The sequence below is a fragment of the Parus major genome, chromosome 4, assembly GCF_001522545.3.
Source record: "Parus major isolate Abel chromosome 4, Parus_major1.1, whole genome shotgun sequence".
In the NCBI taxonomy this organism is placed as follows: domain Eukaryota; kingdom Metazoa; phylum Chordata; class Aves; order Passeriformes; family Paridae; genus Parus; species Parus major.
Genome location: NC_031771.1, coordinates 21,661,210 through 21,686,639, shown reverse-complemented (window position 1 = coordinate 21,686,639; position 25,430 = coordinate 21,661,210). Strand labels below are relative to the sequence as shown.

The 25,430-nt window shown below is 39.1% G+C and overlaps 2 protein-coding genes across 5 annotated transcripts in view; one reads left to right on the top strand and one right to left on the bottom strand.

The window, feature by feature from the left end:
- The window catches only part of GSTCD (glutathione S-transferase C-terminal domain containing), a 49,094-nt gene extending 41,341 nt beyond the window's left edge, over nt 1-7,753 (bottom strand). The window contains exons 1-3 of one of the 2 annotated variants that reach the window (XM_015625418.2): nt 7,720-7,753; nt 3,493-3,924; nt 1,869-2,327 (exon numbers count right to left, since the gene is read on the bottom strand). In XM_015625418.2, coding sequence (XP_015480904.1) covers nt 1,869-2,327; nt 3,493-3,903 — 870 coding nt within the window. In that variant the 5' untranslated portion in view covers nt 3,904-3,924; nt 7,720-7,753. The other variant, XM_015625416.3, reaches the window with a different exon arrangement.
- Nucleotides 7,754-7,879: 126 nt separating this feature from the next.
- On the top strand, nt 7,880-24,994 carry INTS12 (integrator complex subunit 12). Of its 3 annotated transcripts, none has more exons than XM_015625090.3 (7): nt 7,880-7,909; nt 13,972-14,135; nt 15,982-16,128; nt 16,656-16,843; nt 20,625-20,784; nt 22,081-22,233; nt 24,040-24,994. In XM_015625090.3, exons 2-7 carry the CDS (start codon nt 13,980-13,982, stop codon nt 24,619-24,621), a joined length of 1,386 nt encoding a protein of 461 aa, XP_015480576.1. In that variant the 5' UTR covers nt 7,880-7,909; nt 13,972-13,979; the 3' UTR covers nt 24,622-24,994. The 3 variants fall into 3 exon arrangements, with proteins under 3 accessions (XP_015480576.1, XP_015480577.1, XP_015480572.1); XM_015625091.1 differs by lacking the exon at nt 7,880-7,909 and adding an exon at nt 11,517-11,532; XM_015625086.3 differs by lacking the exon at nt 7,880-7,909 and adding an exon at nt 11,590-12,182.
- The last annotated feature ends 436 nt before the right edge of the window (nt 24,995-25,430 follow it).

Below are 25,430 nucleotides of genomic sequence, written 5' to 3'. Positions count from 1 at the left end.
CTTTTGTTATACTTCTATTAATTTTCAACAGTTACAACTAATAGAAAGCACAACAAAGGTAACCTCAGAATGATAACAGCAGTGAAATGAGGTAATGAAAAACAACCCTTCAGCTTCATTATCTTACTTTTGGTAATTATAATTACAATCAACTAGTCAGGTCTCCTCATATTTACAGGAGGATATTTTCCAGACACATACTCACTTAAGACTTCATTATTATTCACATCCTTAATTCAAAGTAGAACTGGAACTGCAACTGCAGTGATTTTTTTAAACACAATCCAGGGAGTCCAGTTACACAAGTGACAAATAACACATTAATACAGAATTAAACTCTGGGGCTTCCATCAACAAGAGCAGTTTCAACTCACTACCTACAAGAAGCTTTCAGATGCAACTTTTTCAATTTTGATGAGGACTGTAGGCATCAAGGTATAATTGCTTAGAAAATTATCATTCACCAGAGAACAGAAATAAACAAACATTATCCCAGATCTCTTGTAAAGTAGGTAATAATGAAACTGAAAGCCAGGTTTTCAGGGCCATCCTTGGTGTGAGCTAACACAAGTGTACTGTAAAATACCTAGTTCATGAGCTGCAGAACACCAGGGCTCTAGGGTAACATACAAAAAGTCAACAAATACAAAAATTCTCAACTGCTCACAGTACACCCACAGAGTGATTCTAACTACATTGCTGAAATCAATTAAGCATCTGATGCAAAAATCTCATACCTAGCACCAGTAAATATTACTCTAAAAAGTAGTGGTCTTATATTAAAAAGGTCTTGGAAAAATAAAAGCTGAAATACATTAAAGTTTTTTAAGTAGTAAGAAAGCATTTTGTCTTAATACTTCAGTATCATCCATACAGAAGTTGCTGTTCACCTCCAATTATGTGATTTGCAAAACAAACAAAGCAGATGTGAATTAAGAAGCATTTCTGTAAAATGACTCATCTCAATTCAAAGGCAGCATATTGCTATCATCATACAGAAATCCACTGAGGATGATGATACTGCTTAAAGAAGTTATAATGCGGACATTTGTCACATTATGAATATTTGATAGTCATCATCTTGATTTTCGAGATTGTTACCCTCAATGTGACTAACAGCATCTTCACCAGGAATTCCACATTTGTTTTCAAACACCGTAAGGGAAATTTGGCAAACGAACTTGCAAAATCAAAATGCAAATGCTCCTGGAACAGACACCAGCTAAGCCATAAATCTCATGGAATAACTGCAGGAGTACTGGAAGGAAGCAATTGTATCATTGTATCGTTTTTGTTATATTTCGTATCATTTATATATGTATACATATATATGTATATATTTATATCATATTATTTTGTATAATTTTACTGTGATGGGAAATAAAGACATAGCTGTCATTTCCTTAAATCTCCCCTGTGTATCTATCCTCATAAAACCAAGTACACAGATAGTACTGAGCAAGACTCTTGCATGGTCTTGCCACAGAAGTTTTTCCCACTGTAGAATTAGTCTTTAAGTTGAGCTCAAGTCATCTGTACCAGTATTTTTAAATTATTATTTTGTGGGCAAATTGGTGCCAAAATATTTCAGTATAGTATTTTAACAGTTAAGAGTGCTTACTAACCATTGATTTGCTCTGTATCTACAAGTAATTTCAGTGACCTCACCAATCCCTGTTTTTTGTGTTTGTACAAAAACAAGACAAATCTCTGATTTTGGGTTAAGGTCATGTTGTAAACACCACAATATGTTTCAAATTAACATATTTAACATAAATTTGTTTAAGATAAACATAATTGACAACTTTTAGGCTCTGAAAAAACATACACATAACACTAGTTAATATTTGCAGAATCTGTCAGCTTACCAAGAACTGATGGATGCATGGCAAAAGCACTAGGTCTGCCACAGTAAAATACAGTCCTTCCGCAAAAACATGGTCCAAGAGTGGAAGGTCAGAGGTTTTTGTTCTCCTGATGTGAGGGGCCTCCCTGCTGATTGCATCTGGTGCTTCCTTGGCAAGTAGTTTAGAGAAAGCAACGCTCAGTTCCAAACTTGGGGGTGGATGCTCATGGACTCCTGGTTTTAATTCCTCTGTTGCTTCTTCACCAAGCACAGGCACTGCAGCCTTGGTACCTGCCTTCTGTTGTTGAAGTTTCTGCCTTCGAATTTTGTCATCGTTATGTACTCGGACAGGCTCTCCAAGCTTCCTTTCCAGCAGCAAAATGTCAGGAGGAATAGCCTGGCAATTCTCAGGAGAGGCTGTCAAAAATCTTTCAACAGCCAGAGGTATGCTGATCTCACAGAGCCTGGTCCACTGGCTAACCTGCACAATAAATTTACGTAATTAGTGTCTCTACAGAAATAAAAACAAAATCCAGAATAACTTTTGGTTACTTTTGGTTACTCAATCACTTCAAGCAAAGGCATTCCAGCTTTAAATACATTCTTTGTTAACCTTAGAAACTAAAATATTTCTGTATTGCCTTTACAACAGCAGAGCTAGGAAGCTAAATTTTATATATAACAGAACAGTTATCCAGTACAGCATGTTTTTATTTCCTTACATAAAATTAGGGTGGCTGTGTAACTCCTAAGAAACAAAGCTGTGAGTTGAAGGCACAGCAATCAATGGCAAGCATGGAAATAGCAATCATGCCAGGGTGGAGTTCAGCCTCCTGAGAGGCTTGAGGAAGGCAAGTCTAGATGGATGAGCACACTGCTACAAATGGGCTGACATCTCAACTCAAAGGGTAGTGTTGGTTAATAGTTCACTCTACCTGAAGGCCAGTTAGGAGTAGAAATCTTTAAGGGTCTATGCTGAGACCTATTCCATTTCATCATCTTTACCTGGAGGAGGGAGATGGAATACACTCCCATCAAGGATGATAGGGAATTGAGAAGAGCAGACAACAAACTCCAAGGTAGAGTTGCTATTCACACGAGCCTGCACAGACTAGAGAATGAACTGAGAGAACTGATGTGAAACTCAGAATAATCCACACCTAGGAGGGAATTATCAGCCAGAATGCTAGAGGTTAGGGACTGACCACCTGGCCAGGTATCCACTGTGCTAAAAAGACACTGGACAACCTGGTGAGAATAAGCTAAACAAAAGCCACCTTGACAGTGCAGGCTAAAAATATATAGTGCTTTTCAAATCAAAATTAGCAAGAAATTAGGTATTTCTTAGTTTACTTCAAACTTTATAACGCACTTATACTGCTAGACGTGAAACAAAGATCTGACCTACTTTTTAACATTAAGGTTCTTTTTGTGCTGCTAAAAAGGAATATCTTCAAAAATAATTATTTTTCATCTTTGTGCCAAAATACAGGTATTTCTCTATAGAGAAAATAGCATTTTCTAAGCAAATTAAGTTTTTTACTAAAAGAACTTACTTGACATCAATATTAACAGCCTACATCAGAACATTTAATACTTATTAAAAAAACAATCAATGTATCCAAGAGAGAGAGAGACACACTCACTTCAGCACAGGCTTTTAAGCAGGTCTTCTTAAAGCCCAGGAGTTCCAAAAGATCCTTTTTAGATGGATCTGCCTCGAATGTTTTCTGTATTATATGTCTTAAGACCACAGAAAGCCCAGCTCGGCAGAATTTGTCATCTTTCACGACAACAGCAGGTAAACTGCAGCTCTGCACAACCACTGGAAGCTGACATCTGGAGATTAAATGGACCTCAAGATCACCAGCGAGGTTTTTTGTCACACACTGATCACCCACATCTTCGCCAGTCGGCACTAAAAAAACTTTAAATAATTTGCAGTCACAGTAGGATAGCAAAAACAGTGAGATAGATGTATGAAGAGGAAAGATACTATCTCTGTACTGATGAGAAAAAGCCAAATATAAATGTTCTTCACCAACATTATCTTTCATCTTCTTCCTGAGATGAAGTTCCTGAAATAGAAATCAGAGTATGACATCCATAAAAGAATACAGAATTTAAAAAAAAAAAAAATTAAATCACTGGTTCTTCCACTATCTGCTACAACTGATTTGAACATAAGATACTACTGAAGACCTCCTGCCTGAATAATTGGCAGGCCCTTTTTTGAGAGAAAAGAATGGTTTCACATCTAGACTGTCTCTTTCCATACAAGACCATGGATAGGAAAATGATCTCTAAATTTTTTTTTAACATTTTAGCATATTTCTGACATCAAACAAAACCTAAGGAAAGTGTTTAATTTTCAATTTTTAAGTGCATAAGCATTTTAGAGCAAGGTTTTTTGGTTTTTTTTACATTAAATTCTTCCACAATATTAACCATGCATTATTTTAAAAAAAAACAAGTACCTGAGCACGTATCTACAACAATCAGTTCCCAAATACAAACATCTGTCTTTCTGTAACTGCTAAAAGGCAGGTATTTATAAATTAATAAATCAGTTATAAAATTTATATCAATTATATTTATAAATTAATAAATTATTAATTAAATTCATAGCAGGTATTTAAGCCATGGGAAGTAATATTGGTTTCTGTATTAAAAATTAATCTATAGTTGGGTGAGAGAATAAAATAAGCAAATAAACATTCAACTCATGATACTATGTGAACACCTCAAACACACAACTTTAAAGCAGTCGAATTCAACAGTAGCAGAGCTGTAATATCTTCTCACTATATTAAAAGTTCAAAGTAATTTTCCTTACAGTGGGTTGAAAGCTACATTTTTTCCTTCTACAATATTCAATAGGAGTTTAACATAAGGCACTGATGCAGTAATTTTTCTGCTCCATCACTCATCAGCATTGCCCATTACCTTACAGGCGACGGTGGCATTGGAAAGCCTTAGACACTAGATGGCCCTCCTACAACGAGAGTCACACACCACAGCTCGGGCACAGTGAGCTAAAGAGATTTAAATGTTGCTAAGAAAGGCCAGAATAGGGTTTTATGTACATGTATATAAAGCACAAGTTTCACTGGAACAGCATCAGTCTTTCTGTCTAGATTAATCTGTCTAGATTAATAGTTTTTGCACAATTACACAAATATGATGTATTTCTTAAAAAAAAGGTTTCATTTGATACATCTTGATTATGCAATTTATTTTTTTCCATGCAAACATGTACATCACACTTGTTACTTTATATTACCTACCACAGAGCCAAATTAATTGCCCAAAAAGAGGGGGTGGAAGAATAAAATCAAGTCTGCCTGAGATTAAGAACATACTAATGTCTGTTACAGTGAAACATTTTTAAACCATTAAATGACAAGAACAGTGGCTCTACTATGAGTACTATTGCTTTTCTTTAATGAATACACTGCCCCACAAAGAACAGGACAGTACACAATGCAATACCTACTTTGCCACAAGGTATTTTATTTGGGTAAATCTTGACAGCATGGAAGTCGAGACAGACTCTACATCCTAAGTACAGCTCTGTGATAGAAATCACACAGTGAAGGCACTGTCAGAGAGGTAAATCAAAAAGAGTTACTGCTACCATAGTCACATCCATAGCTTCCAGCCTTTAAATTCCAGTTCTCAACTACAGTACCTCTTCCAATATTAGGAAGTACTCTTCAATGCATTTAGGTTATTATTTTTGTTTTTCATGGGAACTCAAAGAGCTCACAGTCCATCTTCCGCTGGGAATGCAAACCACTCAGACATACACATTCACCTCATCACTCAATTTTTTCTTCTAGCTGACATTGCTGGACTCAGCTATTTTGGTCACTTTCATAGTGTGCAAAACTGCTAAATATTCTGGTTAACTCTGACAAGGTTTCCATTTCCAAAATATATTATTCTATAGTTTCCATCTGTTAATCACCCGTTCCTACAATTTACTTTTAAAAATTTCTTATAAGTAATTTTAGTAAAATGGGCTTCCCTAATGACTGCAACTTGTTACATGGGTCACTAGAATATCAAAGCATTCATTTATTTGAATTGTTAATTATTACAAAAATCTCTATGTCCCCGCACCACACCAGTAACATCTCACAGATTTCCTCTCAAAGAGCCTTGCAAGGTAGAAGTTTCCTGTGTTGCTGTTACACATGTGAAAAACCAAAAGCATAAAGAGAATTCTTAGTTCAGTGTCACACTGGAAGTCTGTCCTAGGGCAAGCCAGAAATTTGGACATTTTTCCTTAAGGGCTTTGTTGTTTGTGAGATTTTGGGGTTTTTTAAGGTCAGTCTATGACAACAGAAACTACGGTCAGGCTAAACTTATTCTCAAATCTCACAGTAGAGAAACCAAAATGATCTGTCCAGGAGTTCTGTCTATAAGTGACTTTTCCTCTGTTTCCTCATTGATTCCTGTGAGAAGAAAGGCCTTCTTAAATCATCATGTCAACTGAGCTGTACACACACTGCCACACCCTACCTACCTCTCTCCCGTATTTTACTTCCAAGAATTCCTCCCAACATTTTGTCTCTAAGCATTGACATTATAAAGCCACTTCCTATATTTTTTGTTTCCAATACAGGTGCTTTTCCACACTGTTTTGGCTCTGTAGAGTCTATATTCCTTGCAGATTTATGCACAGATTTTCAGTTCAAAGACATAACAGGCTACTGGGTTTCCCATTCTCACTTAAGTATTTTTACATTACTACTACCTATCCATTAAATGTGTTTATTAATCCCTTGGCAGCTTACTGAGACAAAAGCAGACGCTGACATCCACAGTAAAATGAAATGTGCAACACAGAATTAACCAAACCTAATAAGACATCGCACTATTTGCTCACAGTATTTTTCCCCAGCACATTTTCTCTATTAAGACCATAAATTCTGTGGGAAGAGATGGATTTTTATTCTATTGGCCATATTTACAGCAGCCACTGTTTGAAAGAGTGAAAATGAAAAGCGATGATCCATACAGGATTTGCACCATAACTTAAAAGACAAAGATAAATAATGTTGCCTACCTTTTGTATAAAAGACACCTACTTAAAAATTATAACTATTATGTTACTGTAACTTTCACCAACTGTACTGGTACATTCGCTCTTCCCTTTCAACATGCACTTAAATTAGTTTCACTCAGCTGCCCTGTTAACAACGTAGTAAAGAAAATCGCTGCTTTAAAAACAATTATTGCCCATAAAAACTAAAGACAAATAAATAAGTACATAAACTAGTCCCTGAAAAAGATACCGTTCATTCGTTGATTACTAAAACGTCACTTTTGTTAAGCAGGCGCGTTAGCATTTGAGAAATGTTTAATATAATGCCATTTAAAAACGTGGCAAATACTTAACATAGTGCAAAGTATTATTTGTGTTTTAAGGCACATAACTCGAGAGCCTGGAGTTATATTTCTATCCAAGACGATCCATTTACAGGATGCGTTCAGGGCCACCCCTGCACCCTCAGGGAGCCCTGAGGGAAGCACAGAATAGCTTCGGAGCCGAGCTTCAGGCCGGTCTACGAATAAAGTCAAAGGTGTGGACGGTTCTGGAGCCAGACGCGGGCGGGCAGTGAGGGACAGAGCCGGGCCGTGAGGGACAGAGCCGGGCCAGACTCAGGACGGCAGCACACGCCAGAGCCCGGCTACTGCAGAGAGCGGCAGCACCGAACCACAACTCCCTCGCAGACCCGCTCCCTAAAACCTCTGCTCCCAGCTGCTCCCGGCGCCCAGGCAGCGCTGCCAAACCAGCCCCAGGACTTTGTCGCCACCACCGCCTTCCCTTTTATCCCGCCCTTTCTCCTGCTCCTTTTCCTTACCCCGGCCCGGCCGCTTCCGCCCCGGCTCCGCCCCTTCCTGCGCCGCCCCGGCCCGCGCACGCCGCCCGGAACTGCCGCCCGCGGCCCGCGCTGCGCGGGGGAACTGCGGTGGCGGTGCACCCGCCGGGCGCCTTCCTCCTCCTCCTCCTCCTCCTCCTCCTCCTCCTCCTCCTCCTCCTCCTCGGCTCCGGTAAGACACCAGCGGGTGGTTCTGCGGGGCCTGGAAGGGGGGGCTTGGGAGGAGGGAGAGAGGATCGGGAAGAGGAAATTTGGGGTAGGAAGGGGGAAGGAAGAGGGAGATGGGGAGGAAACAGAGCGATTGGAAGGATGAAGGAAAAGGGAGCTGAGGGAGGGGAGAGGGGGTTTGGAACAGGAAGAGGGAATTTCGGGGTTGGGAGGGGAAAAGGGGTTTGGAGGAGGCAAAGGGGGTTTGTGAGGGGAGAGGAAAAGGGAACTTGGGAGAGGGCAGAGGGGTCTGGGGAAGACAAAAATAATCTGAGAGGGGGAAGGAAGAGCGGATTTGGGGCGAGGAAAAAGAGGTTGGGAGAGGACGGTAAGGGTAAATTTGGGTGGGAGAAACAAGGTGTTTGGCAGGAGGGAGGAGGACGGGAGCCCTCAGGCACACTTGGCAGCCCTTTCCCTCGGAGCCGGGTGAGCTTTGGGTGTCGAGCGGTGCCGGCGGGGCCCGGAGGGAGCGGCTGTCCCTGTGGGATGCGATGGTGCCAAGGAACAACCCGGCCTGGGCACACGGGCACGCCCGCAGCCGCGGCCCTGAGGAAGTCTGTATGGGGCAGTGATGGCTGTAGGAGGGTGGTGTTTTACTCTCTTGAGCATTGTAAAGTGTTACTTTTAGTTGGGAGGCCTTCTCTTCGTTCCTAAAAAGAAGTCCCAGGGAGAAGTTTGCGGCAAGTAGGTTGCAGAGGGTCACGTCGTGGCTTTGGGCGTAACTGTTTGAAATTGGTTTTTAACTAAAGGATTGCTTCTGTCTTCGAGAAATTGCCAGGAGGATGATAGCCAGGAATTTGTAGAGTTTCAGTGTAGACATTGAATAAGGCAAAGGTGAAAGCAGTAGTGGAGGTGTACTCCATTTACCAGTGTCATAAGCCAATGAGCAGTGATGTGTTGAAACATCTCCAGGTCCATTTTCTGCAGAATATTGAAGCTCAGTGGTATCAGGGCTTAGCAAATCTCAGTTGTGCAGGTACAATTATCACAGAATGTCCTGAATTGAAAGAGAGTCACAAGGATCATTGTGCCATTTATCAAGTAAAAGATTCACAAGGAATAATATGTCACCACTGCTGCATGGAACAAACATGTTAGTGACAGCAGATGCAGATAAAGGTCAAATAGTTGATGTCTTCTTTGCCACGGATTTGACCTGTAAGGTCTCACAAGGCCTTTTGCCACAAGGCAGACCGTAAGGAGAGGAGGAACTACAAGTTGTGAAAGAGGATTGAAGCAGGATTGTTTCCCTGATAAGTCCATGGGCCCAGGTATACTACATTAAAGGGTGCCAACAACTGACAGGGTCTTCACAAAGCTGCTCTCTGTCATCTTTAAAAGGCCATGAGATCGGGGGAGATCCCAAAGACTGGAGAAAGGCAAACCTTATGCTTATCTTCATGAAGTGCAAGAAGGACAAGCAAGAGAACTACAGACTGGTCAGCCTCATTCCTTCCTCCTGTGTAAGGATCATGGAGGAAGCCATTTGTGGCATAAGAAGGAACAGGTAGAAACTGGGAAGAGCCGGATCTACCAAGGATAAATCATGTCTGATCATTTGGCTTGCCTTCTGTGATTAAACAGCTAGATCTGAAGATGGAGGGAGTGTTGGATACCATCTGCTGTGGGTTTAGGGGGATATAATGGAAGCTTTAATTCACCTGAGGACATTATTGGAAAGATAGAGCCAGTCTTTGTACTCACATGCACAATGGGAAAATGAGAGACAGCACAAGTTAAAACCTCCAATTCAAAGCAAAGAAATGAGGACTGAGGTATTGGGACAGCTTGTCCAGAAAGATTTTTGCCTTCCTGTTTTTCAAGATTTTTAGGATGCAACTGGAAAAGTCCTGAGCAAGCTGGTCTGAATTCAGTGTTGACTTTGCATTGAACAGGAGGTTGTATAGAGTGACCATGTGAGGTCCCTTCCACAGGGAATGATTCTGGTATTCTTAAATAATTCACTGTTTCTGTGGAGAAAACAACAAATATAGGGCATTGGTGTAATTTTTGAAATATTGGATAAACTGGTTACAGTGATATTGATTGGAATACTAATTTAAAAGTACATTATAAAATATGTTGTAGAATAGAACGTAAAATTAAGGATGCCAGTACTAGTAACTCCATAGCAGGGGATCTTATTCATGTCTTAAAAGATTCTTTGAAGAAGATGACAAGGAAATTAGAACTGATTAATACAATTGTTCTCATTAATACAGTTATCCAGACTATTGAAGTGCGTGAGTTTTGAAATGTCCCTTGTGGAAAGTAACTGAGAAATTATGCTGTCATAAATCAAGTGCTGATTAAGATACTGTAGCAAAAACTGAAAATAGAAGTTCATTTTTTCCTGCTGTTAAGATTTTCCTTGATCTACTTTCTTTAGACTCATCAGATCTGAAAGTGACCTGGAAGAGTATTTATTGGTAAATAAAAAAAAATTTGCCTCTGTCACTGTTAGTAGATACAGTCAGGAAAAGGGTAAATTCTGAGGAACAAAAGGATCCAAAGGAACAGGAACAAGTGAATTGATTTTATGGTGGCAAGTGAAAAACCGTGCAGTGAGTGTGTTGGAAGGAATTATAAGCTGTTGATTCATATGTTTGTGTTTTAAGGTAGCTGCTACAGATTGTGAAGATAATTGAAAAGGATATGTGAATGAAAGGCCTTTTAATTATCAGGGGCAGTAAAAAGTAAAAATACTGATGAGTCTATAAAAGGATGAAATAATAGCAGAAGTATATAATAGCATTACATAATAAATAATAAATAGAAGATGTGTACTTTTTTGGAAAAACATCTCTAGTAGTACACCTGCCTCAGAAAATAATAGGAATAGGAGCTCAGAAACAGATGGTTGAAAAGATGACCATATCTTAAAATGTAATGGAAGTAGATTTGTTTAGCTGCAAGGTATGATGAATAAGATAATACATAGGTAGGAATGCAAAATAGTAGGTGGCAAATAAATGAAAAAAGAAGAGGACTCCTACACACTATAAATCTTACAAATCTTAAATTGGAAGACCACATACTCTGTGGAATGCACAGTTGATTGTATTTGGCAGAAGACAATACTATATTCAATAAATGAAAGAATCCAAAACTTCTTGGATGTTTTAAGAATAACAACTCACTGATTAACGTCTATGTTTCATCATGGATTTAATTAGAACAGTCCAACTTAGGAGGTAACAGAGACCCAAGTTGAGAAAGGTGCTTTTAGGGTTAGGCTGATGGGTGAATGCTGGGTTGCAAGAGGGTGTGCTTGCTTGGTGCAAAACCTGTTCTGCTCAGGGTTCAAGGGTTTCAACACAGCCCTCTGATCTCACAGCTGCATTATCAGTCTAATACAGAAAAGGCAGTGTCACACTCACTCTTTTCCAAACAGCATTTGAATTAGTTCCTGTACAAAGATTCCACTTCAAGAAGAAAGTCAAGGAGGTCTGTCTTGCAGAATAGCCTATAGCATCATCATTGAAACAATCTGCTGTCCTTGTCTCAAGACTGTCATGTTGCTGTATGCTGACTTGACTGCCAGAGAAGCAGTTTGTGAATTAACACATGAATGAAATTGGATCTTAGGTTTGTATGTGTCAAACCACTGTTTGATGCTTAAAAATGGTTTGATCTGCAAACATCTGGAAAGGGCCACTACCAAAAGCAATAATTTGCCTTTTGGACCAGAACAGACGTTGTTAGTAGCTTGGTTGGTAGCAGTGTTATTAGGGTCCCATAAGGAGAGCATAATTATCAATTTGCTTTTTTCAGATGAGGCTATTTTTAGGACAGTTATTGATGTGTTCATCATTCCACTGAATATACTTCCCTTCTCTAACTCACTAATAGATATTTTTTTTATTTGAAAATACATGCCTAAACTGAGCATACTTGAACTGCTTACTAAGACCAGTTTCCTCTCTTTGCGTGAGAAATTTCTTGTGATATGTTAGTCATAACTGTAGTAGCCTAGGACATTGTAATTGTCCTCAAGAACAGAGAAAGAATTGCTGCAATTACATAGCAAATAAAAGAATAGATATGGAGAACCCTTTTGAAATTTGGGGTTTAATAGTTCCTTTCAATATATGTCTATAAAAAGCTAGAGCTAGAAACAAATCTGGGAAGTGTTACCTTCAGAGAGATGAAAATTGAATTAGCTTTACATTTGTTCTCTAAATATTACAGAATGGCTGTGAGTGACTGTTGAGGCTGCCTGTTTTTCACATACACAGGTATATATTCCTAGTAGAATTCCTCTCTCCCTTAAAGAACTTAAAGGGTTTTTTTTTTTAATAGGGAGTTCTACAAAATTTCTGAAATTAGTGTTTAGATTATGCAATTTTTAAACAGAGGTTTTAGCAGAGTCCTGGTTTAAGAGTATGGGGTACTGACACTTGGAAGGCATGTTCACAGAAGAAAGGAATGTGGAACATAATCTATCCACAGATCTCAAGAGCGGCCTGAACATTTATCAGAGGTAGATACATAAAGAAAAGAGGGCATGTGCTTTCTGTGCTCTGTGAATTCACTTTCTGTAGTCATCAGAGAGAAACTGAATTGCTGGGACAGGGCTTGCACTGCAGTCTGTGCTTGATCATTGACAGAGCTGAGTAGATGGTGTGTAGCACTTCCTGGCAGAAGTTCTGTGGCCACCAGAAAATGATTTGTCAAGTAGCAAAGATTAAGGAAGAGAGAAGAGGCTATTGAAGAGGTTTCTTAACTCTCTGCTGGGTCCATTGATAAAATCCCTATGAAGTTCTGTAGGTTGAACTCCTTGATGATCTCAGTCAAGCGATTCTCTGGTGTCTCGTGAAAGCTCAGCATGAGATAAAGGTTCCTGGGGGCTTGTAGGCAAGCGTTGAGGGAGCAGCCTGCCAGTGCTGGTGTTTTGACCAGACACGTAAAAGTTCACTGCCATGAATATCAAAAGGAATTCATCAGACAAAACCTTGGAAGCTTTAGCTGGAAAAGCTGTCCATACAGTGCTTTTGATGAAGGAAATGATGAAAGGCTTTTCAAGAATGTCTTCTAGATTATTGGGTAAAAACCCAAACCCACAAACATCCGGATGTGTTTAAAATGAGATTTAAAGGGATTATTAAAAATAACACTTCTCATACATTTTTAGAAAAGTTCAGGAAAGTTCCCATGTTATTTCTTAAATTATTAATTGTCATTTACTGATTTAAGTTAAGTATCTATCTTTGTAGGAACAATTTCTGGTGTAAATGCTATTCCTTAGAGTTTTTTAAGGAAATTAACACAGAATGCTCCAGAGTGCAGGAATGTATTGCTATGAGGCAAACAAATTTTTTAAGTCTTTCTAACATCTTTCTCAGTTTATTCCATTTCCATGGACACTGTGGCATCTGGCAGCTCTGGATAGTCATTATCTGACATTACACTTAGACTGTCACATGAGTATGTGGATAACACACAATCTGAATTATAAATTTTTTCACGGCTTCAGCTAACATTAAAAATGTATTTTTCAGCTATTTTATATATATAAAAAATATACTATCTGTATATCATGAGCTGTTCTTTTCAGAAGTTTCAAAAGTTAATTTTTCTATAAGTAAGATTTTTCCTGGTTGCTCTTAAATGATCAGTGAGTTTGAAATCATTGTATGTGCAAAACATGTTAAGGAGAAGAGTGTTAATTTCTTTTCTTGAAGTTAATATTTATTTTGCATACTTTTCAATATTTTTATATATTAAATACCAAGAATATGATTTTTTTTAAATTTACATAAGTATGATGAGTTTAATTTCTGAATATCATATATGCCAAAGAATGAATTTGGCATTTCAGATGTCCAGGTGTATTCTAAGTTCTGCAGCACTGAAGTTCACAGTCATCTTCTAATGATAATTAATTCACATATAATCCTTGCTGGGGTTTAATATAATTTCATTTTAAAAAGAAAAGAAATCTTCTATTTGTCACATGCTGTTTGAATTATGCTGCATGTAAATAAAGTTGTCATTGTTTTTCTTTTCTTTTAACTCCTGTTGAAGATACAACTATGGCTGCTACAGTGAACTTGGAGCTGGATCCCATTTTTCTGAAAGCCCTGGGCTTTTTGCACTCAAAGAGTAAGGATTCTGCTGAAAAGCTGAAAGCACTTCTTGACGAGTCGTTGGCCAGAGGAACTGACTCAAGCTACCGTCCCTCTCAGAAGGTACTGGTGTCAGGGAGCATGGCTACTTTTTGTGTGCCTTAATAAAGCTCCTGCTATTCCTGGTTCCTCTTTTACAGCTGAAAAGTTAAAAGAGAATCAGAAGTTGACGAAAAAGATGAAGTAATTATGGGATGTTCATATTCATCATTCCCCTTTCCTTACAACATAATCCATTCAATTAATAGAAGTTAATGGGGAAAAAAAATCTCTTTACCGTGTTGATGTACCAAAACTTAAAAGAGGTATTCAGCATTTTATCAGACATGCTGTGGAAGGTGCACCCAAACTTAGGTATTTCTTCAGTTACATTTCAGAGCTAAAAGGCCTTTAAAATATAGATTAGCTTTGCCACAGATAAATAAGAAGCAAAATAAGCTATTTACCAATAAAGCTGTATCTCTTTCCATGAAATTCTGTTGATGAAGTCATATGAAAAAAACACCAAATGGTTCAAAACAGAAATGATTTGCAGGCTGAAACCATTGCTGTCCAATGACAAACGTTACTTTTCATCTACTGAAAATCACTGAACACCTGCTAGAGATAATATTTGACTCTGAGATGAGCATATAGAAATAGCCAAAAGGGGACATCCTCATGCTGCTGTGTATTGCCATATGGATAATGAGGTCTTGTTCTCCCCTAGGATGCCTGCAAGTCAGCCTGCTGTGTTCTAATGATGGTCTGTATGCTGATACATTTGCAATATTTCATTTCTACATGGTTCCAAATAACTAAAAGGCGCTAGTACTGCTCAGCATACATCATGCTTTACTGTGTGGTCTAAATCCTTTCTGTTCATCTTGTTAACTCCCTGAAACCTAGCATGGGTCTCAAAGCTCTCAGATGCCCTTGGTGTCAGAGCTCAAAGAAGCAATGTGTGGTTTAAAGAGGAAGCAGGGAGCAGGATAACAGTGCAAAGAGGTTTGGGAAGCCAATTCTAATAACAGCTTGGCTGGCAGTCATCTGCCCTCAGGTGAAACTGAGGCTCAGGCCAGAGGAAGAAATTTTTCGTTCTCTTCTTTTCAGTCTGTCTCCAATATCAGCAGGACTGCAATGGTCAGAAATGAAAAAAAGTACAAGAATTCCTTTTCTTGCATTTGCAGGCTGCAGGGCTAATTTGTGGTTGATCATGAAATCCAAGAAGAGAGTAAGGGAGCACAGGATTACCACAGTTGAGTCAATGAACTTTGGAGGGCTGAAGCTCAGGCCTTAGGACCTGTTCAAGTATAGAGTACAGAATTGCTCTCATCTTACCATCTGGGAGAGGGTACCTTACTCGTGCCCATCATTTACAGGCTCTCCTGGTTTTCCATTTGCTGGCACTAAAGTGTCATTAATGAGAACCATTGATTTCTGTTGGGATATAAATTTATTAATTTTATAGACGAATGTGGACTGAGATTAAGAGAAGGTCAATATTTCTCTCCATGAAGGAGTGAAGTACTGATGTCTGGTTACATCAGTTGTCAGCTTATGTTTTTAGCTTATACTGAATTTTGTCCTCAGAACTATCTAAAAATTTGTGTTCATTACCTCTTTGAATTTTAAGAGCAGAAATGTCTCCTTTTTAATTAATATTCCAAAGAGGATCTGTGTTTGGAAAAGGAGCACCTTCTCCTCAGAAAGGTGAGTGGTAAGGGAAGATTTTATTAAATCTCTGTGATTTAAGCACTAATTTGTTGATGTGATATGATAACATTTCAAGGAATTTTTTTTTAAAAAGTGTATATGTAGATGATCAGTGTTGTATGGTATATTACTTGCCTGTCCTCTTACCTTACTAATTGCAAATTAGGTAGGAAATCAGTTGCAGAATTTAGCTTCAATTTTTTTCTGTTTCCAGGAAGTAGAGCAACCAAAAGTATCTGTCACCAAACCCATTAAGCAAGAGCCTAAAGCTTCATCCAGTTTGCCTTCTGGCAACAACAATGGCAAGCCCACTGCATCAGAAAAGGTGAAAAAAGAAACAGAAAAGAGATCTGCAGATAAAGTAAGTTGTTTTTGTTCTCTAGTGAAATAATTTGGTTAATAAACTTGAAGATGTTTTAGACAAAAGCTCCCCTTTTCAACTCATGATGCAGCCTGTGAGCTGCATTAGCCAGTCATGTTGCCATTTAGGCAGTCTAATAAATGTCTTCTTGAAATTATGCTGTGATTCTTTTCCCTGCCCATTCCCTTCCAACCTGGGGAGGTTGGACTTAAGGGATGCCTTCCAAACCATTCTGTGTTTTAAAACCTCAGAGATGATCTCATAAGAGATTACTTAAATGTAGCAAGTTGAAATGTGATATTCCCAAAGCTTTCTCAAGGATTTTGAGGTGAAGTGTGAAAAGGAGACTTGAGCTGCTAGTTCACAAATATTTTGAAGAAAATATGTAATTAAAGAAAATACATTAGTGTGTATTAGCGTGTAAAATACACTTTCTTATACCGCTAATCTAACTGTTCCATTTTAACTCATTTTAATGATCTGTTAGCTTGTTGCATTTTCATATTCTCTGTGTGTGTGTTTAATAGACAAAAGGGGATCTTGCTGAAGGAGCTGATGCACCAAAGAAGCCCAGAGTAGAGAAACAAGAGGCTCGTTCTTCTCCTATTACAGTTCAGACGAGCAAAGATTTATCCATGCCTGATTTGTCTAGCTTTGAGGAAACCAGTGCTGATGACTTTGCCATGGAAATGGGATTAGCCTGTGTTGTTTGCAGGTAAGTCAACGTTGCTTCATTCCAGCTAGGTGTAGTTACCTTTTTTTAAATTGTGTACCATTGAGTTAATGCTTCTCATAGTTTTTATTCCAGAAATCATTTAATCACTTAGTATCCAAAACTGATAATACATTTAAGGCTCCTTCATGAATAAGAATGGTTTCTTGAAAATGGAACCTTTAGAGAGTGAACCAGCTTTTCTTCTTCAGAAAAGCATAAGTGAAAAATAAAACTAGATATGATGCAAAACCCATCATGGCAAACACAGTTTTCAATTACTGGAAAACAAAATATTGATGGCTCGTGATAAGCATTTTTTAAAAATCATTTCTCATCTGAAAGCACTTTTAGGTGGTATTAATATGAGATCTGTATGTCTTGCTCTTCTTTGCCTAATCATTTGACATTAGTTTATACATAGCCATGTTTTATCAGCATATATATCTTGCAGTGAAGACAGGTTGTTTTTACATTCCAGTAAGGGCTCTAAAACTGGACTTCATTAAGATGGTACTAGCATTACATTTAGTGTTAACAGATGCATAAAATACTTTTGAATAACCACCCTAGGATCAAATCCCTCGCATCAAGATTTTGTTTCACAGATCATTTATATCCTTGTTAGGCTCTCACTGCTGCCAAAAGGGACAGTTTGGCTCTTCCAGTTGTGCCTCCTTCCCTGGACTATTTAGGGGGATATATTGCCAGTACAGTTTGTGATCAACTGAATCAGCCCCTGGATCAGTTCTCCACATGGGTTTTTCAGTAGGTTTGGATTTCAGTCAGCTCAGTAAGAGTAAATGCTTATGCTGGCGCATGTGTGGATGCAGGAGTGTAGAGGCAGGACAGAGAAGAGGGACAGGCCTTTTGGCAGCAGTGTGTAATTTAGCTCAGCTTGAGTCAGTTGGGAAACTCTGCCTTATAATTCTTTCATCATTTCTGTGGTCATTCCTGTTGTGAAGATACAGAAGTGTTGTCAGTGCACAGAGGATAAATTTCTGTAGTTACAGCTGATTATGCTGGTGACCAGTTGGGAACTGATGGCATTTCATATTCAGTGTTAGCTCAAATACTTACTTTCTTATTATAGACATTGACAAAGGAAGAAGTATATAAATGCATGAATGTTACCTTTTTTCCCACAAATTCCATTTTTGCTGTCTCTTAAAAGAGACAAAGCCCCTTTTGTAGCCCCTATCATAGCCCATTCAGTGCTATGTTAAAATGCTACTAAAAATAGTAAGGTATTACCTTATTTAGCAGGAGGGGGTAATGAAGTTTTGTTTTGACAGTCTTGACCTGCTGTGGATGATTAATTCTGTGTCTTCCCTGGCAAAGAGAAACACTTGCAGGCATAATGAGAAGTGCCTGCAAAGTGAAGAAGCTGAAGATAGAAAATTCAGCTCCTGTGCCCACTGTAGCCAAGACTTTGAAAAGCACGGCCCAGATACATGTTTCCATTAGCTGTTCCACAATCCCTGTTTAACCTGGCTGCTGAAGGCTTTGCTTCTATCGGTTTATGGTCACCAACTCCAGTGTTCTTGCAAAATATGTATCTACCCTGGTTAACCAAAATATCTCTGATGCCAGACAGAGGGAGAAGCACTGCTGGGAAGGAACAACTCATTAGAGAGGGAGTGGCAACAGTGACCCCAACACTCTGGATTATTTCCATTTTGTATGGAATCTGCTGAAAGTGATGTCACATAGTTGTCTGTCTCCAGCTCACACTGGACTGGATGTTTTTCAGAGGATTTGTGCTTTAAAGTTCTGAATCCAGCTCATGGTCAGACAGTATTCCTCTATTTATTGCTTGCTTTCAAAATGTGCACCCTCTTTGGGTGAGCCAAAATAATAACATCCTGTATGTTTTTAAAATTACATCTTTTAATGACTCAATTATTCAAAGTGAATGAAAACATGTCAAATTGTAGAGCAGGTGGAGTTCATAGCACAAGAGTTTATACTTATATTGCTTAAGAAGACAAGCTAGCAAGAACCCAGCTCTGGGTTCACAAATGCAAAAAAATGCTTTTGGATATTAACTAATCCTTTTTATACGTGGGAAAACTAAAACAGAGGCATGAAGTGTTTCTCCAAGATTTTCAAAGTGTCAAATATATTTTCAGTGATTAGGAGTAATTAATGTTGATACCTTGGTGTTTTCCTTCTTGTTCTTTTATATCAAGTTAGTTGTTCTTTTTCACTAAGTTAGGCATAAGGAGTATGCTTAAAAACAACTTCATCCTCTCCAGTACCTGTAGGCCTTGGAAAAACAGGACAACTCACCAGTTATGGAGGCTCCTCACTGGCTTGTCAGTTGTACAAAGAGGAAATAGAAATAATACATGCAGTTTGTAGATGATAGCGAAGCTTTCCTCCCCCAAAAAATATTTTTAAAAGACTGGCTTGGAAATGACAGCCTAGTTTTCTATTAATACTTGTTTGGTTGGTTTTTGAAGGTAAAAAATCATTAGGTTTGTTTCACAGTTATCTTATAATTTAAAAGTAAGTGGTTTAATTTGTTTCTGAGCAAAAGAGTTCATGGTTTTCAATCACTCGAGCATTGGTTTCTGTAATTTTAAAATAGGGTGAATCTCCTTCCTTGAGACTATTTGTTCTGATCCAGTTTGTTTAGGAATAAAAAACAAGCAAAACATCTTTTGAGTATCCTGAATGTAAAATAATGGACCCTAGAACTTCAGAAAGGTTTCCCCTTCTGTTTTTAGGTAGCCTGTTTAAATGAGAAATCTTTCTTAGAAAATGTTCCAGTACTTATATGGACAATACCTTCAGACTTTGTTTTTCTGTTATATAAAAAAATAAGGGATTACCTTTCCCCATGTATCTACAAATAGAGTTTCCATGGTTACCTGGGTACCTGCTCCTCAGGGATATGAGCAAAAGCAGCTTAGCAATTAAATAGCTTGATTTGTCATCTGGAAGAAGGAATCATTAGGAAAATGGTATTTGGGTAATTCACAGGCAGACTCCCAGCCATATATATATCACTAATGTGTCATTTATACAGCATGATTACTTTCAGCAAGACCCACGCAAAATGAAGCCCTCGTCACCAGCTTGCATGTTTGCTTCAAGGCAGGACTGCACAATTAATCCTTTCTATTCCATCTCTCCGTGATTCTGGTATTATCTCAAATTCCACGTGTCTGTTTATGTGGTCGGGACCAGAGGCATGGCTAATAAAACATCTTCAAAGTAGCATAGAGCTTGGATGATGATGCTTTTAAATCCTGCAGCAGAAAGTACTCCTACATGCTTGTCATTGAGAAATTATTTTTTCTTGAACTGTATTGCTCTGCAGCTGTCAGCAGAGTTACCCAAATGGAGACTAGGCCCTCATATTCTGTTATAATGAGGAAGTTGTAATTGGCATACTGTGATGTATCCATAAAATGCCCAGGTGAACCAAAGCGAGCAAGACTTATATTTTAAAAATGTAAAGTCTTTTAAAAAGACTTACATAACCTAAAAATCAAACAGGGAAATCAAGACTGTCGTATAAACATGTTTAATGGAATGGAAGTCTTCAGATTTCTTGAAAGAAATTACCTTTAAAAAATACCAATTTTCTAAATTATTAGTTAGGAAGAACTGATACAGGAAGAAAAGGAATACATTCTATTTGCCACAGGTAGAAGATATATGTGAAAGGAAAAATATTTTTATTTTTTATCTAAAGCCTTGCAAAATTTTCAACAATTGGATAATCCTCTAAGTGCTTTCTCCCATAATCTGTTCTTAACTATTTGCTCTGCAGGCAAATGACAGTTACTTTTGTGAATCAGCTAGTGGAGTGTCAGGAGTGCCATAATCTCTACCACCAGGATTGCCATAAACCTCAGGTGACAGACAAGGAAGTGAATGATCCTCGACTTGTCTGGTATTGTGCCCGCTGTACCAGGCAGATGAAGAAAATGGTAGGAGTCAGTTTTTTGTCTCGTGTGAGCACTATTTGAATACAGCAGGCTATTTCTACTGTGTGAAAATATTTCCTGCGTTAGACAAGTCTTAGGAAGCACATTGGAGAATCATTTTTCTCAGCAGTGCTTCCCTTGCTGCAGCTGTGGTTTTTAATGTGGCATCTCAAAGAGCATTCCGTAATGCACTTCTTAAACAAAGCTTTTTAAAAACCAGAAGGTGAGTGAAGAAGAGTGAAATAGGATTGTTTCCTGCTTGGCAAGGAGAAAACAGCTGATACTCAGCTTTTAGTAATAACCCTGCATTTTAAGTTTTCTTCTCAGCTTTGGATATGAATGGTCCTTTTCTTGTAGGACAAGACTGCAAATTTCAATCTGACATGTTGAATGTTCTCAGGGTCACAGATAAACTCCAGGATAGCACATTCCAGTTAAAAAAAAAACAACTGCATTTATGCATTTATTTTGATTTATATGCATGACTAAACAGTACCCTACCAGAATCCTACTCATCTCCTTATGAGAAATAAGCAAAAGACAGCACCTTTGGGTGCTGTCACAACATTAGTGACTTCAGTTCTGATGTTTTAAAGTCACACCCAGAATAAAGAAAAATACAGCAGAAAATGTGTTTTGAAACTATTCTGCCATAACTTAGCAAGTGTTATCTGTTGAAATGGCTCCACTAAGGAACAATGAAAGAAGGCAAAGTAAGATCCTGGCTTAGGATGTACCAACATTGACTGAAATACATGATTATTCTGATGATCATCAGGCCTTGAACTCAGAGGAGTGTTTGCTTGAGGTCAGTTCCTGCACAGTGCACAGGGTAGCCAATTTAGCCATTGAGCAGTTGCCTTCAATATGACCTTTCCTTTTTTTTTTGTTTTGGCATGAATTCTGCCATTTTGCCTGCCACTTCTTAGCAGGCTTTTTGCAGCCTACATCCCAGTACTGCTGGACTATGTCCTTGTCTTTTGCAAGTTCACCTGTCTTTGCCTTACTTCTCTAAAGGCCCAGTGCTTTCCTGCTCTCCAAGTGTCAACACTGCCGCTCTTTCCATGCTGAAATAGCAAGTTCTGTTCAGGATGCTTTTTGGCTGGACTCTGTCCCCAGAACCATACCCAGGACATCTCCACATGCCCTATTGCCTCATTTCTCAGGGACCATTAAAGCTGAAATTTTAAAGGCTAAATTGCAGTCTTAAAATGTTCATGCTTTTTGTTAACAGTCAAAACAGTCCATGTTTTGTAGCCTGTAACTAATTCAGGGTGCTTTTTCCTACCACTTACACAGGCTCAGAAGACACAAAAACCACCTCAAAAACCAGCTCCTGCAGTGGTTTCAGTTGCACCAGCTTTGAAGGATCCATTGGTCAAGAAACCAGAAATCAAGTTAAAACCTGAGACCCCACCAGCTTTTCTGGCATTCAAAAGAACAGAAGTCAAGGTAATGTAGTTTAAATTTACCAGGGGAAGAGTTTGTTTCACTGTACAGATAATAGGTTTTTTTTACAATTAGACCAATCTTTTCACATAAGAACTATAATTGAAAATAGTTTCCTACACCATGTGGACTAAGTAGTACCACAGCATAGTGGGTTTGCATGAACGCTGAAGGAATGGGGAAAAAAATCTCACTTCACCTGTGGATGCTCCATCCCTGGAAATGTTCAAGACCAGGCTGGGTGAGGCTCTGAGCAGCCTGGTCTCATGGAAGGTGTCCCTGCCTATGCCAGGGGAGTTGGAATTAGATGATCTTTACAGTCCTTTCCACAACTTGAACCATTCTATGAGTCTATGAACTGTATAAAATGCATTATTTGCTCTCTCTAGTCAAGTAACTTCTGTGTAATTTGGCATTTGAAAGGCTTTTTCTCATGGCAACAGTGGCCTTGACAGTGCTGAGTTTACACTTGGATTTGATGATCTTGAAGGTCTTTTCTAGCCTAGATGGTTCTGTGATTCCATTGTAGGGAAAGTGTTGCTGACTCTGAGATTTAATTTAGGAGCTTCTTAAATATAATCTGATCAAGTGGGTGGCATCCCTGCCCATGGTATGAGGGTTGGAATAAGATGATCTTTAAGGTCCCTTCCTGCCCAAACCATTCTGTGATTCTCTTCTGTGATTCTGTCTTGCCCCATGTTTCTGTTTTTCCAAGTTAAAGTATTGTCAAAAGTTGGTCAAAGGTGGTAAACCAGAAGCAGTGTGATAGATAACAGAGCAGTCTAAAAAAGCATGACCCTTTCTTAGGAAAACACAGCTTTAGCTCAAAATCAAAGGAATTACTCATTTGCTCAAAGTTGTGTTTGCCGTTGCTCTGCCTGGATGCAAGCCGTCATGAACCTAGGATGAGTATTGCTCTAGCACTTATGCTTGTGAATGACTTTCTTCACCTCAGCAGAGTTATTTATGTGCCTAAAAAGGTTGTAAGACCTGGGGCCTGATTTCTTCCATCAACTTTACTGTTTAGAAGCTGTCTGGGTATTCTATAAAAGGAGTATTACTTGAATAGAGAGGTATACTTTTTGTTTTGACTCTGCCATTTGGTCTAACTCTTGATTTAAATCAACATATCATCCTCACCTGAAGCCTGGGGATTTTAGGATTTAAGGTGTGGGAGCTCAGTCAGTGTGGATAGCAGCACAGTGCTTCGCAGGCAAAGCAGCCCATGTTTGGAGAAAGTTTGTCTTTCACAGTACCTTAATAGGAAGAGACTATGGGGGTAGTACTCTTTTTTTTTATTATTCTATCTGTGGTACAAGCTGCTAAGAACCAGGAAGAAATTAAACAGTTTAGATACTTCTACTTTGACAGTAAAACTGTAATAAATGTAATACTTAATTGCTCAGTGTCTGATTTTTGTCTGAGCATCTGTCAGCTTGTTAAAAAGTGACACCTGGTAACAACAGTAAACAAATAAAACAGAAGGCAAGCCACCACCTTAAATATAATTCACAAATTTGGGCTTCTGTTGTTTATGGAGGGATCACAGGGCTGTGTGGTAGTCTGCTAAGTATACAGAAGAAAGGGGAGAAAAGATATTATGTTCTATGTGCCTGGGAGATTAGAAGTTGGCTGCACCTGGCATCGTTTCCTGTTCTTGTTAGTACTCTTCAACCGTGGTGCCCAGTGATGAAATATTGTCCACTGGGTGTTCCTGGGAAAAGAACTGAAACAGAGGCTCAGTGTGCTCCTGCTGTGATGTGTTACACAAATAGATGCTGCTATAATAAGAATGCTTATTTATTTTAGACCTCAGCGGCAGTTTCGGGGAACTCTGCCAGTACAAGCGTTTCCTCTTCAGCAACGAGTGGCCTTACAGGATGGGCTGCTTTTGCAGCCAAAACCTCCTCTGCCAACCCATCAACTGCCAAACTGGGATCGACAGCACAGAGTGCCAGCGGGAAACCTGCAGCTTCTTCAAATAACCAGAAAGCCGTGGGTTTGTCAGGGCTGGCAACTTCAAAAACAGGACTGGGAGCCAAAATAGCTTCTGCCAACAACAGCACAAACCCCGTTCAGCTGAAGCCTCCCCCGCCGCTGACCCTGGGGAAGACGACGCTGAGCCGCTCGGTGAGCAGCGACAACGTGAGCAAGGCCGGGCTGCCCAGCCCCGGCAGCGCCGCCCCCGGCAGCAGCGGCCAGGCCAGCGGCGGCAACGGCAGCGGCGGCTCCGCGGGGAACAGCGCGGGTGGCACCGGCAAAGGCGCGGCTGACACCGGCAACCAGCCGGCATCCCTGAAGGGCCCGACCTCGCAGGAATCCCAGCTCAACGCCATGAAAAGGCTACAAATGGTCAAGAAGAAAGCTGCTCAGAAGAAGCTCAAGAAGTAGTCTGGCTGCTTGCTGATGTTTGTCGGTTGCGTTTCTGTGAGACAGTGCCGTCAGTGTTTTTCTTTAAATCCCCCAGGTGCTGGAGTGAAAGAGGTTAAATCAGGGAAGCCCAAACACCATGCTATACAAAAGGTCAGACTTTAATAATTGTAATACTCCTTCTGCCTTTGCAAGTCTGGGAATTGAACACATTAGAGGAATTCATTATTATGTGCTCCTGGTTTTGTACCTCAAAGCACTGAAACTTGAAATTTTAAAAGTTGGGTATTTTTTAATATTAAAACCCCCACATTTGTGTAGATACTTAATAAACTGAACTTGCTGAAACCATCGTTCTTAAATGTTAATAATAAAAGGATTATTAATCGGGGAAGTCATTGCCGCTTTTCTTTTGACCCATATCCCAATACTTAAAATGCTTTAGATGTTCAAAGCTGTCTATATTGTGCAGAGTTTATTACCTCAAATTATAAAGCTTGTTAGGGGAAAAAATACTTTCTTTTAATTTCAAAATTTCACTGTTCAACGACAGTGTATTTAAATTGAGATTTTTGGTTTGGCAGTTTGCTAAATTGGCCTATTTTGGTTTAATACAGTGAGAAACTTGAACTAAAAAGAACAGAAGAGAGTCAAAACTGTCTTCAAGTTTTCTTAAAATGTAGAGTACCATCGTGTATTTGAGAAGAATCAGGTACTCCAGCTCTCCATTCTTACCCCTGAGCAGTTCTTCTCAATTTGTGCTCCCTCTCTTCATCCCAGAATTAGCTCAAGGTGGGCACTGAAAAATGATCTTGAGTCTTTCTCTCTGT